We start from the raw sequence: 14,690 nt of genomic DNA, 5'->3' as shown, positions 1-14,690 counted from the left end.
AGAGTTGAGATTGTTAAAGACCAAAACATAAGGGTCAAAAACAAGTCAGTTTTATCCAATTTATTACAAAAAGAGCACATACAAAAGGATAATATACAAGCCATGAAATAAAATTAAAATTAAAAAACAAAACAGAACAGTTTGGGTTTAGCAATGCAACTTTTGAAATCATCATCGTTATTATTAGTAGTAATAATAAATAAAGTACAAAATTCCACCAAATGTGAATCTAACATTTACCCATAATATGCTCATCCATTTCTTCATCAACACACTCATAACCATTAATGCGCTATTGCTTTAATATTAATGATAAATAGTTCTATTTTCAGATAAAATATCCTATATTGAAAAACATTGCGCAGTCACAGCTAAACAGCAGATTTTCATACAAGGATGGCGGCAGCCCTTTCACTGGCACTTTTTGGGATTTTCTCTTCAGTTTTGTTTTTCAGATTCAAGCAGCAACAAAATTAATATTTTTTTTTTTCTGTTATATTCTTTGTATATATTTTCACCATATACTATTAAACCATCGAGACTATATTGAAACCTGAGAAAACATGCATTTTTAGAAAAGGTTGTGCTTTAAAATCCTTGCCTTCCTTTTAGACTGTGAAACGAAACAGAGGGTAGATTCTGAGAGGAGGGATGGACGGTAAAATAAAAAAATAAAAAAGAGGTGGAGATAGAAGATAAACAGAATAGAGAAATGATGTAAAGAAAGATGACTGTAATATTTGTAAAGCCCACAGTGAAACATGCCTCTTTGTAGCCAGAACTATTTCCACAGTATGTGATGCTTCAGACAGCTACTTTGGACAGTTTGACTTGAATTTTTGAGGAAAATGGCTTTTTGTAGATACCTGTCAAATATTGTCTTAGCTCTTTCATGACCCATTCTTTGAATTAATTATGCAACCAATAAGGCATGGTGGCTTCGTGGATTGATTGTTACGTATTGATGGTTTCAGTAACATGGAAGTATCTCCTAACAATTAAAGCGAGGCACTTGTTATGCTTAAGTCTACAAACTATTCTGGAAAAAGAACTGAAGAGAAACGCCAGAGAGGTTAAACTTAAAGACAGACACAAAGAGTTAAAGCGAAGGAGCATGCTTCACAGATGATCATCATTAAGACCCATAGTGCATTGTGAGAAGCAGAGCATAAAAAACAAAAGCCAGAGTTCTTGATGATAATATTAAATTATCTAAACTACCGTTTTTGCCAGTGAGAGGGTTCCCATATTTGAACGAGTGAGTGCAAAACAAAACGAAACAAAACAAAAAAGGGAATCACAAACTAAAACCAATTCACTTCATTGCAGTTTGTCCACTACATCACAGCATTGGGGGATCAGAGAAATTGCATTGAATGGAATGTAACCAAGATCCACAGCACCACATGAGAGAGAGGGAGAGAGAGAGAGACAGGGAGAAAAAAGAGAGTGACTGAGAGAGAGAGTAAGAGAGAAAAAGAGAGATAGAGACGGAGAGCGGGCTCAGTAGCTCAGCCTTGGACAGTAAACATCGCACAGCCAGCTTGTGGAGATCAAACAGCAGGGCTAATTTTTTTTTTCTTTAACTTTTAGTGTTCCAAAAAGTACAACTGCATGCAAAGCATTCCCATTTAAAACAATGCAAAAATGAGGTAATTGTTTTTTTTCATAGCATTTTTGTGTTATTTCTAAATAAATAAATTATAATTCAGTCGCCCCCAAAAAACTATACAAAATTAAATACATACCCACAATATCTACAGTTAGTAATAAATTATGATTGTTAAATACTTAAGGCATCTCAACTGACAACACCCTGTGTAAACTATGAAAACTTCATCACAGATGACTCCACTACAGGAGGAGGCAGTGTCAACACTGGCAGTGCACAAGACAGGGAGAAGTAATCCTCGTTAAGCGACCCTAGAGGCCCACGAGGCTGAGAGAGACTCTGGGCCAAGTCTTATCCTCTACTATCACAGTGCATAGGACAGTGAGGGTCCTAAAGGCAGCCTTTAACACGCGGCCCTGGCGGAAGTGAAATGACAAGGCGACACGAAGCGTCTAAAGAAAAAGAAAAAAGAAGTGAGAACTGGTGAGACCGAGACCGAGACCGAGACCAAGACTCGTTTTAACAGCCTGGACGTTTTCCTGCCGTCTCGTGTCTGTGTGCACTGTGAGAGGGAGGCTGCCTCCGTCGCACCACATTCTACACGCTCTAGCGATACAGCATAGCAACCGGCGTAGCAACCGCGAGGGGAGGCCTGTCACACGAACACACGAGATCAATATGCGAGCTCCTCTCTTTGCCGAGACACTGCATGAATCTCTAACCTAAATATAAACCAACGCAAATGCAACACCGAGGGAAAAAAAACAAAAAAACCAACAAAAAAAAAAACACTTTTGTTGCCGTAACTATTGTCACGTGTGCTTGTTCTTTAGGCAATAAGGTTAACATCAAAAAGAGGATCCCCATCGTCGCCACCAAAGGGGGCAGGATGAACACACGCTACAAGTCCGGGGAGCAGCCATTGACGCCGTGCTCGTATTTTTTTTTGTTTGTTAGTTAGTGTTGAGAAGATAGTCACAGCTCAGATTAGCTAATCCATGCGCGGCCGTCACCGTACCCCTTTTTGAATTGCAGTGACGATACCGAAGCTAACAGCCCAAGTCGATGATGAAACATGCATTTTTATTTTTTTATTTTTTTTTATTTTTTTTAAGCACACACTGTTCCGTCACGGGCCCTGCGCCAGATGAAGATGCAGGTACAAGGGCGGCTAACTCTTCCTCCCACCTCGCTCTACAATGCGTGATACTTTCCTTTTTTCTTTTTTTTTTTTGGGGGCTTTGTGTTGTATAAGCACTCCACTGGCCATGCTATTAACCTGCGGTGAGTCTAGGTGTTGCCTGAAACCCTTTAAACACACTCACATTTGTACAATTTAAACGTCCACGCCTTCGCTAGACACGTCCCTTGACGTCTCACGCAGCGGGGCGGAGCGCGCGCGCGCGTGCGAACCTGCGCGTGAGGTTCAAGCGACACTGTGACAAAATGCGTTTTGGCAAAAACACTTTCTACCTATTTTAAGATTTGAAACACACGATGACTCGATCGCTGGGCTCGGTTTCTGCGGCAGCGAAGGAGAGAGACCTACTCACACGACACCATCGCACATGACACCAACCCGAGGCAAATGTACAACTGTATTGCAAAATGTCAAAGCTGCATGATGGAATTAAAACACTCAGCTAGCTGGCGCTCGCCCCCAAGAAGGCGACCGTGCACCAGATATCACTTGTTGGTTACTGCTACTCTACTACGACCACAAATGATCTTTAGGTAAACATGGCATCAGAGCATTTAGTTTCTGTTAAGCTTTCTTGTGTGGCAGAAAATTCATTTTGATTGAAGTGTGTTTGAAAAGAGAGAAATATGTAGAAAGAGAGAGAGAGAGAAAAGAGAGAAAGTAGCCAGCTCAGTGCGGGGTTACGTGTTATCCACTCTCAGGACATTAAGTCATGGCTTTAAGGACATGCTACACAGCCCGAGGCTACCTACAGTACGACACCACAACAGCAACAACACCCCATTTACGACCAGCAAGCTACAAGTAAACCCTGTGTACATGAGTGTGAGTGTGTGTGTGTGTGTGTGTGTGTGTGTTTGCGTGTCTTATGCTTCCAGAGGGATGTGCTTCTATATAAAGAGAGAGTCCTCGGTGGCCTCTCGTGCAGTTAGTTTTCCTGGCTTGGCTCAGTAAAGCGTGAGTCAGAAGGGTGGTGATGTCACATGAAGTCTGGAGACATTTGGCAAAGCACCCAACCGGGGGGGGGCACCGGCAAGCCGGGGTGGAAGAAAGCAGGAACCACACAAGGGTGATTGACAAGGAGAGGGGGTGGGGGTTTGAATCTCATCAGCTGTCAGGGTTCAGCTGTGTCTCGATGTCAACTCGGCAGATTGGACACTTCCTGCTGGTGGCCAGCCATTGGTCCACGCAGCCCTGGTGGAAGAGGTGCATGCAGGGCAGTCTCCTGGAGGACAGAGAGACAGAGAGACACACGGGGTCACAGTGTGGCTTCACACTGGCAAGCATGACTCTCCCAGTGCATACAGTTATGTGCTTGCAAAGAACTTCGTAAAACCTGCAGGGACTTAATTTTGTTCATTCAGGCATGTAGAGAGGACTTCTGTTGACTCATCAGCCCAACACGCCTCTCAGACAGCTGAGACTCCATATGCTGTAAACGGACTCTTTCTTCATCCCAGGGCACTGCCCTTTATCCCCCGGAATTCACCCCCCAACTTGGGTTTAAATGCATGTGTAAGTCCATGTGCTTATGTCACTGCTTCAGGGAATAGTCCTACATTTTGGGAAATTTGCCTTTTCACGTTCTGGGGGGGGAGCGAGATGAGAAGATTTGATACCATCTCATATATGTGTGTAAAATACAACCAGTAGCTGGTTAGCTTAGCTTAGCACAGAGACTGGAAACAGGTGGAAACAACTAGCCTGGCTCTGTCTAATGCCTACTAGCACCGTTAGAGCTCATTGATTAACTTGCTTGTTTCTTTTATCCACAGAAAAACTGAAGTGTCACTGTAACCAAAGTCTAGATGTATCAGGAGTTTGTGTTGGACTATTTCTTGGCTGCGACAAGCACTGGTTGCCTGACAGCTCCTCAGAACAAAGAAACAGTCCTCACATATACTCTCCTGAAAACTGTGATTTTTACACTTTGGTTTTTAGACAGTACATGGATTTTGTTACTCCCATCTAACTCTGCACCAGAAACCGAATCAGATTCAGAAGAGTCGGATTCTGGGGCTATGGACTATTTCTGACCTGACATCCTCTCCGTCCTCCAGCATGGACAAACAGATGGTACATTTCTCATCCACATCTGTTTCCTCCTCCTCCCCAATCTTCAGCTGCAGGGGCTTTCTCTGACAAAAGGTAGAGACAAAAAGTAGGCCATTAAACCCACATGAATGTCTTCAATAGTTTATGTCTCTATGTGTTATTAACATCCTGTGATTACTGTTATCTGCCCTACCTTCTTGTATTTGTGTGGAAAGGTGAATCTCTCTATGGTTGTCTGAACAGCTCCTCTGCTGACACTCCCCAGCCGATCCTCCAGCTGCAACAGCTCCTGACGAAAAAGCAGAGTAGAATAAAATAGAATTCTATGTATCGGCTACTAAATGGACATCGTTCTATCAACTGCTGCTTGAAAGGTCAGGAATGAACTTTTAACCTCAAATGTTAATCCAACAAGGATGAGAAGCCCCTTAAGTGCTAAAGAGACTGGAAATTTTAACGTCGACATTTCCGTGACAACTGCGCAAACTCCATCTGCTGATGAAGATCATGTGACATGACTGACAGCTCCAGAACAGCCACCAAATGGAACATAAAGTGAGACTGCTGGTCAGCTAGCCTAGAGCAGTATGGACAAAGTTAAGGCTCTCTGAAACACGCAATAAAAATGCAGATGTGATGGCACAGTGACACAAAGTGTGAAAGTTTGTTTAAAGAAAAAAAAAAAACAAGACAGCTTTGATGGATGGATGGGTGGAAAGTAGGTGAAATGTATTTAGAGATATATTTACCTCATAACTTTCTCGCACAGCGGTGGCATGCCTTGAAGGATTCAGACTCTGCAGTGCCAACAGGTGCAGCTGGGGGTACGGGTAGTTTCTGATTTCATGCACAACCTAGCAAAAGAGAACTCTTCATCATATTACAGCGCCGTTAATCCTGCAGCTAAATACCTTTTTTTTTTTTTTCTCTCTGTTGTTTTGAGGAAAATGATTATGGAAGTCATAATAAATCTGAATTTAGCGCTGTGTTAAATGTTTGCAGAACATGCTGTTTATGTGATGCTTGTGTGAAAAGTAAAGAGATCTGTGTGAAAAGAGCAAATTATTATGAGTTAAAGGGGAACGACACTAATTTTACACATAACAGTCTGCTTACAGGTCTTAGGGGAGTATATGCACATATGTGAAAAAAAGTTGTATAAGGCTGTTTGTGCCTCCGGATAGATTTGTGTAAAGTTTGATGAACTGTTTTTTCATAGCATATTTACTTCAAGTTGCGTCGTGGGTAATGTAGGCGCCAGGTTCTGACAAGGAGGCGGAAAGCATGGAATAAAAAAGACAATCTCCATGGTTCTGCTGCATCAATTTTTGCCCTTTTTTTTTTTTTTAAGTGAATCAGCTCAATGGAGAAAACTTTCACTTACAGATCAAGATATCTATTGAAAAAATAACAAATGAAAAAAAAAAAAATTATGGAAGTAAAATTCAATATAAAGAATAGCAGGGTAGGAAAGTTTGTGTTGACCATACCACTTGTGCGGAGGATGTGTTCCTGGGGAAGTGGTGCATTCGAGGGGAGGCTAGGTAATGCTGATAGTGCTGTGGAAGCTGCTGGAGCTGGTACTGGTGGTGAGGGAGGCCGGCATCTACGCTGAGATCCCTGCGGGCAGACAGGCAGGCGACTAAATCAGCATCATCACCCACGCTAGGCAATGTGACAGACAGACAGATGGGTGCAGAGATCCGAGGAGGGGGATAATTTCTCGACTCTACAGGGCTCTCGTTAATTTCCAGCAGCGACTCACCAGTCGGTGCCTTCGGCCAGGTACCGCGGCTGCTGTGTCATTGGCTGGGGAACGTGGAGGGGAGGGGAGTACTCATAGCCTGAGCGCAGTCGGTGAGGGTTCAGCGGAATACGCTCCTGGGTTCTTCTGCAATAAGATAAAAGTGTCTGACTTGGTTTTATGTGTACATGAATCTGTATTCGCATGTAGTCGTGGTTTTACCTGGAGTGCGGGAGGATCCTGCGGTGCTGCGCTTCAAGAAGTTGCTGCTGGATGAGGTATTGCTGGTGTAAGGCCTGAGGTAGGAATGGAGGCCCCGGCACATCCTGGAACTGAGGGGGTGCGGGCAGGGCAGTGAGGGGCGGATGGTGTGCCGGGGGCAGGTGGGTGGCCAGGCCTGTCTGAGGGGGCTGGCTGGCGTGTCCTAGAGGGAACTCGGCTGAGATGGGCGCCTGGGGAGCGCCCAGGTGGAAGTGTCGGCAGGAGGTAGCATGGCTGTTGTGATGCCTGGTGAAGTGTGCTCCTATGGGAAATAAATGCAAGTGGTCAGAATTGAGCCAGATAAGCCCGTGATTACTTCCAGCCAAACAGACACCACAGAGACCCAGACAAACCAGTGGAGAGCACATATCGACACACATAACTGCAAAACATAAGCACTTGATAAGACAAATTCGGCCTTTGTGGCTCTCTCTCTCATGCACAAATACATTTCAAAAACAGTTAACAACTGATCACACAGAGGGAAAAAAACTATCGGAGAGCCCTGACACAGGAAGAGACAAGACAAAACAGACAATACGGCAGATGGACGACACAAACACTTAGACCCCTGTGGAGCACCATCTAAACCCACAGACAGATTGCACCCAATGGCCTGCCTGTCCACTTGCCATACTATAGCCAGCAGGGAGGACGGATCTTCACTCACAGCCTGGAGTGCTTCCGAGGAGATCTACAGCACCGAGGGTTGTCTGCTAGTCAGTTTCATAGATTTAGGTTATATATTCTGTTTATTGTGTGAAGGAACCCAAATTCAACTATAGATTTGTCATTAAAACCCATAAAATCCATGAGTCTGATAATAGTCTGGCACCACAGCAGCTGAGGTGGGCTCAAAAGATTGTCCCCCTCCATTTCTACCCTCCCCCACTCTTCCTATCAGCGGTGAGGGAGACATGAGATCGTGGGGTAGTCAAACTGAATCACCCAGGTATCGACTTGCACAAAACAATCAATTCAAATTATTCTGAGCTCAGAGAAAGGAGGGCTGGGCGGAGGGTGAGGTGGGGACAAACAGCTACTACTTCAACTTGCCATCACAACTTTATCGGATTCCGGACCAGGAGACGGACAGCAGGGTTTAGACGGTGGACTGTGCACTGTGTGTACTGAAATACCTGAGCACCGTGCCTACGTGTGGCTTAGAAATACATCCAGTCCTTTCGAGTTATGTATTGTGGAAGAAACAATTGTCTAAACTAAAGTTGTGTCAACTGTTTCCAGCTGAATCAGGCAGATTAAATCTGGATTTGCTGAGCAGTAATTAGTAGTGACATTGTATTTCTAATATGAGCAGGAGGGAGGATTTGGCTATTAGTTAATGGTTTTGATATATTTAGCATTTGCTGACAAATGTAATTAACAGGGGATGGTCCACTGATTTGAGATGTAATTTATAAAATTATCGTCCGGAACATTTTCCAACAGAGCTTTTCATTAGATGAGAAGATTGATACCACTCTCATGTTTGTCCGTCTTGAGGCTACAGCCAGCAAGCTGGTTCACTGAGCCTAGCAAAAAAGACGGGAAACAGGGGGAAAACAGCTAGCCTGGCTTTCTGCCGTTACAAGAGCTGCCTGCCGGCACCTCTAAAGTGGAACGTATCTTGTTTATTTAATCCAAACAAAAACCAAAGTGAAAACATGACAATTTGTTGTTTTATGGGGTGCACTGTTTCTCAGCCGAGAAATAGTCCGACGCTCTGGCTTTTGTACAAATTAAACAAACAAGATATTACATGTTATTTAGGGAGCCTTAGAGGTGTTGGTAGGTGGACTCTGTTGATGTTAGACGGAGTCAGGCTAGCTGTTTCCTCCTGTTTCCAGCATTTGTGCAAAGCCACGCTAACCAACTGCTGACTGTAGCTTCATATTTAACAGACGGGACATGAGAGTTGTATAAATCTTCTCGTCTTTCTCACCACCAGAAAGCAAATAAGACAATATCCCAAAATGTCAAAGCATTCCTTTAATTATTACTAATATGACATATTTTCAGGATTGCTGTATTGCTTCGCTGCATGTAGCCCCGGGACATGGGAAGCCAGTGAACCTTGAGAGCCATGAGCAGACTGAAAACAGCATTTGGCTGAGGAAGTAGAGCAGAAATGGCAGACTGGTGGTCCTGTTTGGTAAAAGGCTTGTACATCACTTTTGTGTGAAGCCCGTGACCTGGTAAGAGTTGACTCTGTGTGAGGCTCAGAGTAAATGTCAAATTATTTCTCTCTGGGCTCTTAACAGTGCATCGACTGCTGACATCAATATTTCACATATTGCAGGGCTGTCAGGAGCCCTGACGTTGTTACTGTTACATCTCTGCTTAGACTTTGACTTGCAGACATAAAATTCGTAACTGTTGCAGAGCAGATCCCCACCCGTCCACACAAATACACACATGCACGTACACTCCCATCCACCTCTCCTCAACCCTGAGCTGCTGCACAGGCAGCCCTTCCCCCACTTTGTGGCTGCAGCATGGTGTCCCTTGTGTGAGTGACAGCCCGTAAGTACCGCCCACTGGCGACTGCAGCAGTCTGACATTAAACCCATCTCCCCCCCCCCCCTCCTGCTGCCATCACTGCAGATTTAGAATCACACCTCCTTTCTAACGTAATCCTGTCTTCTGCCTAGTCCGACGGTCTTCCATCGTGAAACACTCGGGGCCGTGTGCAGGCAGTTTTTGCACTGAAAAGCCCATCACCACACCAGCCGATATCACGGATTGGCATACTCACAATTACAGCGCGGGACTAAGGGGAGAAATCAGCCTCCGTATTGTACGGCTGGACTGAAAATCTGCACACAAATTGCTCTAGATGGCCCCTGCTTGCACATCGTGCACTGACCTTGATTCTGTACATGGGTCAAATAAGGACAGGGTGAGTGCTGGGTGGAAGACAAAACATCTGATGGCAATGTGGTCTGTTCCAGTGCAGCTACTGTGGATTAACATATGCACAGCTGATCCAGTTATTTAAAGTCTGTTGCTGTAGTCGGTGGCGAAAGTTACAGGGCACATAGAGCTATTTCTCAGACACACCTTATGTCTGCACATAAATAACTCTTGACTATTTCAGACATTGTCAACAGATGTAAGGCTCAAGAGGCTGGAATGGGAGAGCAAGGAGTCCAAGACTGTAAAACTCCTTACATTTCTGAGTCCATATTTAAAGTGTGCATCTAAATACTCAAAATGAAGGACAACGGAGCCTGTACTATATGTTGTTACCCATCTGCCCTACTTTCAAACTTTTCAAACAAACAAAGGTGTTTTGATGCATTGTTTATAATGAGAGCAACCCTTCAAGCCAAACGGCATCATAATAAACTTAACATTTAGGAAAAAATAGAACTCATAATAGTTCTGTTCAAATAGTTTTGTAGGTGAGTATAAACATTCAGCACTTGTGTAATTAAAGACCCTTTGTAGACAACCTATATTACCATTATTTACTAACAAAAATTACGTCAACACTTTCATTTCATGTTGGGCTCCCTCCAACAAATAATCAAAAGCTTTATCTGCACTCGTCATGTAATATGCCCCCCGCATTAGGTTTGGTTATGCTGTTGTCACAAGCTACAAACAGGCCACTGGGTGACTATAGGAATTTAATCTGCTTTCTGTGATTGAAGAGTTTATCTGTGTGAATGTGTCGAGGGTCTGTTGTGCTACTTAGCAAGAAAAGAAGTGGATGAAACAGCCCAGTAGTTTAAAGATTACATAGGGACACTGAAGACTCTTAAAGGAATAGTTGGACATTTCGGCGAAATCTGTTTATTCGCTTTTAGGTGTAGAGTTAGATGAGAAGATACCACTTCGATGTCTGTCTGTTAAATACAAGGCTACAGCCAGCGGCCGGTTCGCTTAACCTGAATACTGGACACAGGGAGGAAGAGCTAGCCTGGCTCTTTCAAACGGTAACAAAATCCACCGACCCGCATCTCCAGAGGTCATTAATAAACATGTTATCTCTCTTTTGTTTAAGCCGTACAAATACTGAAGGGCAAAAATGACGTTTGGTTGTTTCAAGCTAATCTAACTGGCTGCTGGCTGCAGCTTCATGTTTAGTGTGCAGATATGAGAGTGGTATCAATCTGCTCGTCTTACTCTCCGCCACAGAGAGCACAAGCAGACTTAACAAAATGTCGAACTATTCCTTTAATAACACAGAGGAAAGAACTGCACAACCTACAGAAGAAAGCAGCCCAGGGTTTAATGTATATGTGAGGAAAGGAGATTTCAAGAGTGTTTTGGGTTTAGATACTAGTTGGTCAAAACCTACAATTAGGACGAAATGATGATGTATACCACGAGACGATTAATTTGCCATTTAAATTGTGGCATATAACCCTTTAATTTATCTGGTTTTATTAGGCCATTTTAGGCAATGCTATAAATCAAATGATTTTCTCATCAACATGTTTGATTTAAACTTTTTTTTTTTTTTTGGATTTGCTGGATTAGCAAAAAAAAAAAAACAAAAAAACAACCCCCCCCCCCAATAAACAAAAAAAAACAACAACAAACACCCCCAGATACTCCTCTCCGGCTGTTTCATCCAACAGTTTCTCAATTAATTTCACAGAAATCTGACTACAGTATATCACAAGATATATCGATATCCCAAAACAAGATTACATGTACCATGATAGAGGAGGTTATCCATATCGCCCAAAGTGGCTCCAATGTTAACTCAACACCAATGAACACCAATGACTGGATGTGAGGGAGGCTGTCTTTCCTTTTATAAACAATAGTGTATGGATTAGGTGGGAATGACAGCGTGTAAAGATAAATGTCAATGCTGGTGTGTTTCAGTATAAACATGCTTTTTTTTCTTAATTTTTTTTTTTTTTTTTTGAATGGATAAAAAAATTGGTTGTCCCTACTCCAAACTAAGCCGAGCAGCAACTTGAAGAAAACTCTGTCAAAGACAGCTGAGAAATGAGAGCACATATAGAGTGAGGGGACTGTCTCAGTGACAGCACAGTGTGGAGGGAGGAGGGGAGGAACACATGGAAATCAGCAAAAAGCACACTGAAGGTTAGGAAGAAAACTACAGTCTTTATTGGAAAATATTAGTATGTGTTGCACTGTGTGATAATAGTAATAATAAGAGTAATATGTCCTACATAACCATAATAATACCATGCAGATAAAGACCAAAGGCAAGGCCCAACCATGCTCTCTGTAGGGGTAACATAACAGAAGCAGCATCCAATGAGTAGATGTGTATGCTTACAGCAAATTTCAGTACAGCAGGGACATCTCTACACAAACATTACATTGGAATCTGCTGTTCAATGTGGAAAAACAAAAGTATAAAATGACCATGCATTAGGATCTAATACAAGAACATAAGGTAGAAAACCACAACCAAAGAATAAAAAGACATTTTGAATCTAGAGAGGAGTTCTACAGCAGTGCAGGATATACACATCCCTGTAAAATGGATAGCATTCTGGAGGTGTCTGAAGAAAGACTTGCGAGGGGGACTGTGAATGATAGGGGGCATTTTCAAAATGGCAAGATGAGTTAGACCTGAGTCTCGCCACTTTATTGTGACCGACAAAATCAGTTCGGCTAACAGGAACAAAGGCTTTCACACACGGATAGGATTATGAACAGCCGTTTGGACGCCACCGTAGCAGGTGCAGTGGACCATCAAAGGTGAAAATAACATCACAAAAATTACTGTGATTTTAGTAATGCGGGTATTGGCCAATTTGCGGATGTTAGGATAACGGGATTATTGGTCAAAAGTGATTTAGAAAAGGCGATCATACAAGCGCTTTATTGATGACAAAAGCTGGTACAATGCACCTTTGCAAACAGGGGATGGAGACAATATTCAAAGAGTTCGATCAAGCCTGGCTGTAATCGAATCGGGGAGGATCAAAATGTATCCACTTTACAGAAATTTACAGCAGAATGTAGTCTATCCACACTGAATGGGAGAATCACAATGACAGTCTGTAGTAAAGTCTAATGCTACAATGGGTTATTCACTAAAGAGCAACATGACAGTTTAAATAAAGACAAACTGTTTTCTACAGAAGGTGTTATTCTTTAGTCTGTTACACAGAAGGATACGGTATGAGTGGGAACTCGGTTTTAATGCCAATGTCGTCTTCAGATGGAAAGAGGAAATGAGGAAGAAGGGGTTCACAATACAGCTAGATGCAGAGAACAGGCAGAGGCTACGGCAGACAGCAGCAGATGATCGTTAGCTACACAATGGAGGGGGACAAAGGTCTGAGAAATGCGGAATGTAGAGCCAGCCTCGATACTATGGAACAGGAAAAAAGAACACAAATAAAAGCACAATGAAATCATTGGTGCTACTGCATGTAGTTTTAACAATGCACGTCAAATTATTATTAATACTACTATTATTATTACATAATCAACACAGATAGCCTACTGCAATGGAGGATGATGTTATTGTTAATATGCCCAATTGAACGAGTGTGATTATTCGCCTTTATGCTGTTAGGATTTTCCCTGCTGGAGCGCCCGCAGCGTTTATTTGCAGGTTTCACTTGTCGCTTTCCGTCGTTTTCCCAAAATTTTCATTTTTTTTTTTTATTTCTTATGCTTTGGGGGCAAAATGCCACCATCTTACAGTCCGTTTACAATAGCCCCTAATCTGAGGTTCAGCCATTACACTACCAATCTTTAAAAAGGAAGATGCGTTAACTGAACACAGGTCATAAAAATCTGGGTAAATGAGCGCAGGAAAATCAACACACTCGATGCCAGTTGCACACAAAGGGGCAAACAACCGCTGTCATGTAGTCAGTTGCTTGCATTGGCCAAATTAAAAAAAAAAAAAAAAAGACAAATCCAGACAGAGTTTTGGATATTATTGGCAAAAAAAAAAAAGCCGAGCTAGAAAATGTAGCCGTATCGAGCTGCGGGTATTGTCCAGTAGTGATAAGCGGTCGACTGCACAACACAGCTGCAAACGCACGTAAACACGGCGCAGTGGAAGATGAACCAGACAGGACCGCGCTAGCCGCTAAAGCATAAAAGGGAAAAAAAGAAAAAAGAAAAAGCGGAGCTGCCATTTGACAGCTGCGGTCATTTGGTGCTGCGAGCAGGCCCCGAAGCGTCCTAACACAAATATACTCACGGCTCCTTTACAAAAGGCACAGCAACTGCGTTTTAACTGGCTAAATGTACGCGACTCTACAGTTAGCAAGACAGCTAGTGTTATCTGTCGCTACCGTGCTCGCTTGGCTAGCAGGTGTCAGCTCTGTTTACATCATTTCGGGACATTTAAAAGAAGAAAACGCGGAGAAATTGGTTGGGGTTAGGATACACAAAGAAAAACATACAGCTAGTCATACCTCTATTTCTAACTGAGCCGAAGACGGGGAGAACCAGATATCCAACATGTACTAACACCATCCTGGGTCCTTCTTTGTTGTGTGGGCAGCCAGCGAGACAGATGGTCCATGGAAATGATCCCCTCCGGTCCCCAGCACATTCAAACGTACGGGCTGCGCTGCCTGCACACGCACGCCGGGACAACCAATCACTGGACCCCTTCAAACAGGACCCTCCGTCTTTGGCACCGGGCTCCGCCAATGGGATCGGCGCCGGGGCGGGGATGTCTGTGTTTTTTGGACAACCCCGTCCCCCCATGACTGAATCCCACAGCCCAGATAAGGTACTTGGTGGCCCTGGTTTCTCTTCCAAGAAAAAAATGACACCCCCAACATTAGATTTCGTCAATACTGTTTATTTATCATTGGCATGTATGTGTCAGAAACAGCTGAGCTGCTTTT

At 43.3% G+C, this 14,690-nt stretch overlaps 1 protein-coding gene and 1 long non-coding RNA gene across 7 annotated transcripts; one reads left to right on the top strand and one right to left on the bottom strand.

Annotated features, from left to right (window-relative positions):
* The first annotated feature begins 2,404 nt into the window (after positions 1-2,404).
* On the top strand, positions 2,405-6,148 carry LOC120806820. 5 transcript variants are annotated; one of them, XR_005709744.1, is made up of 3 exons: positions 2,405-2,771; positions 4,755-4,961; positions 5,084-6,148. It is a non-coding gene; the product is annotated as an uncharacterized LOC120806820 (long non-coding RNA). The 5 variants fall into 5 exon arrangements; XR_005709743.1 differs by lacking the exon at positions 2,405-2,771 and adding an exon at positions 2,965-3,346; XR_005709741.1 differs by lacking the exon at positions 2,405-2,771 and adding an exon at positions 2,965-3,346 and having other exon boundaries at positions 4,589-4,961.
* rnf165a (ring finger protein 165a) lies at positions 3,902-14,411 on the bottom strand. Of its 2 annotated transcripts, XM_040158282.1 has the most exons (8): positions 14,250-14,411; positions 6,835-7,135; positions 6,634-6,759; positions 6,359-6,488; positions 5,618-5,722; positions 5,062-5,157; positions 4,851-4,951; positions 3,902-4,038 (listed from the first exon to the last, which is right to left on the bottom strand). In XM_040158282.1, the coding sequence occupies exons 1-8, from the start codon at positions 14,308-14,310 to the stop codon at positions 3,921-3,923; spliced, it is 1,038 nt and encodes a 345-aa protein (XP_040014216.1). In that variant the 5' UTR covers positions 14,311-14,411; the 3' UTR covers positions 3,902-3,920. The 2 variants fall into 2 exon arrangements, 1 of the variants encoding a protein (XP_040014216.1); XR_005709739.1 differs by lacking the exons at positions 3,902-4,038; positions 4,851-4,951; positions 5,062-5,157; ... (2 more) ...; positions 6,634-6,759; positions 6,835-7,135 and adding an exon at positions 11,960-13,186 and having other exon boundaries at positions 14,250-14,358.
* Between the last annotated feature and the right edge of the window lie 279 nt (positions 14,412-14,690).

The sequence above is a fragment of the Xiphias gladius genome, chromosome 20 (genome assembly GCF_016859285.1).
Source record: "Xiphias gladius isolate SHS-SW01 ecotype Sanya breed wild chromosome 20, ASM1685928v1, whole genome shotgun sequence".
Taxonomy (NCBI): domain Eukaryota; kingdom Metazoa; phylum Chordata; class Actinopteri; order Istiophoriformes; family Xiphiidae; genus Xiphias; species Xiphias gladius.
The sequence above is the reverse complement of the archived record's forward strand: the minus strand, read 5'-3'. Positions and strand labels throughout refer to the sequence as shown.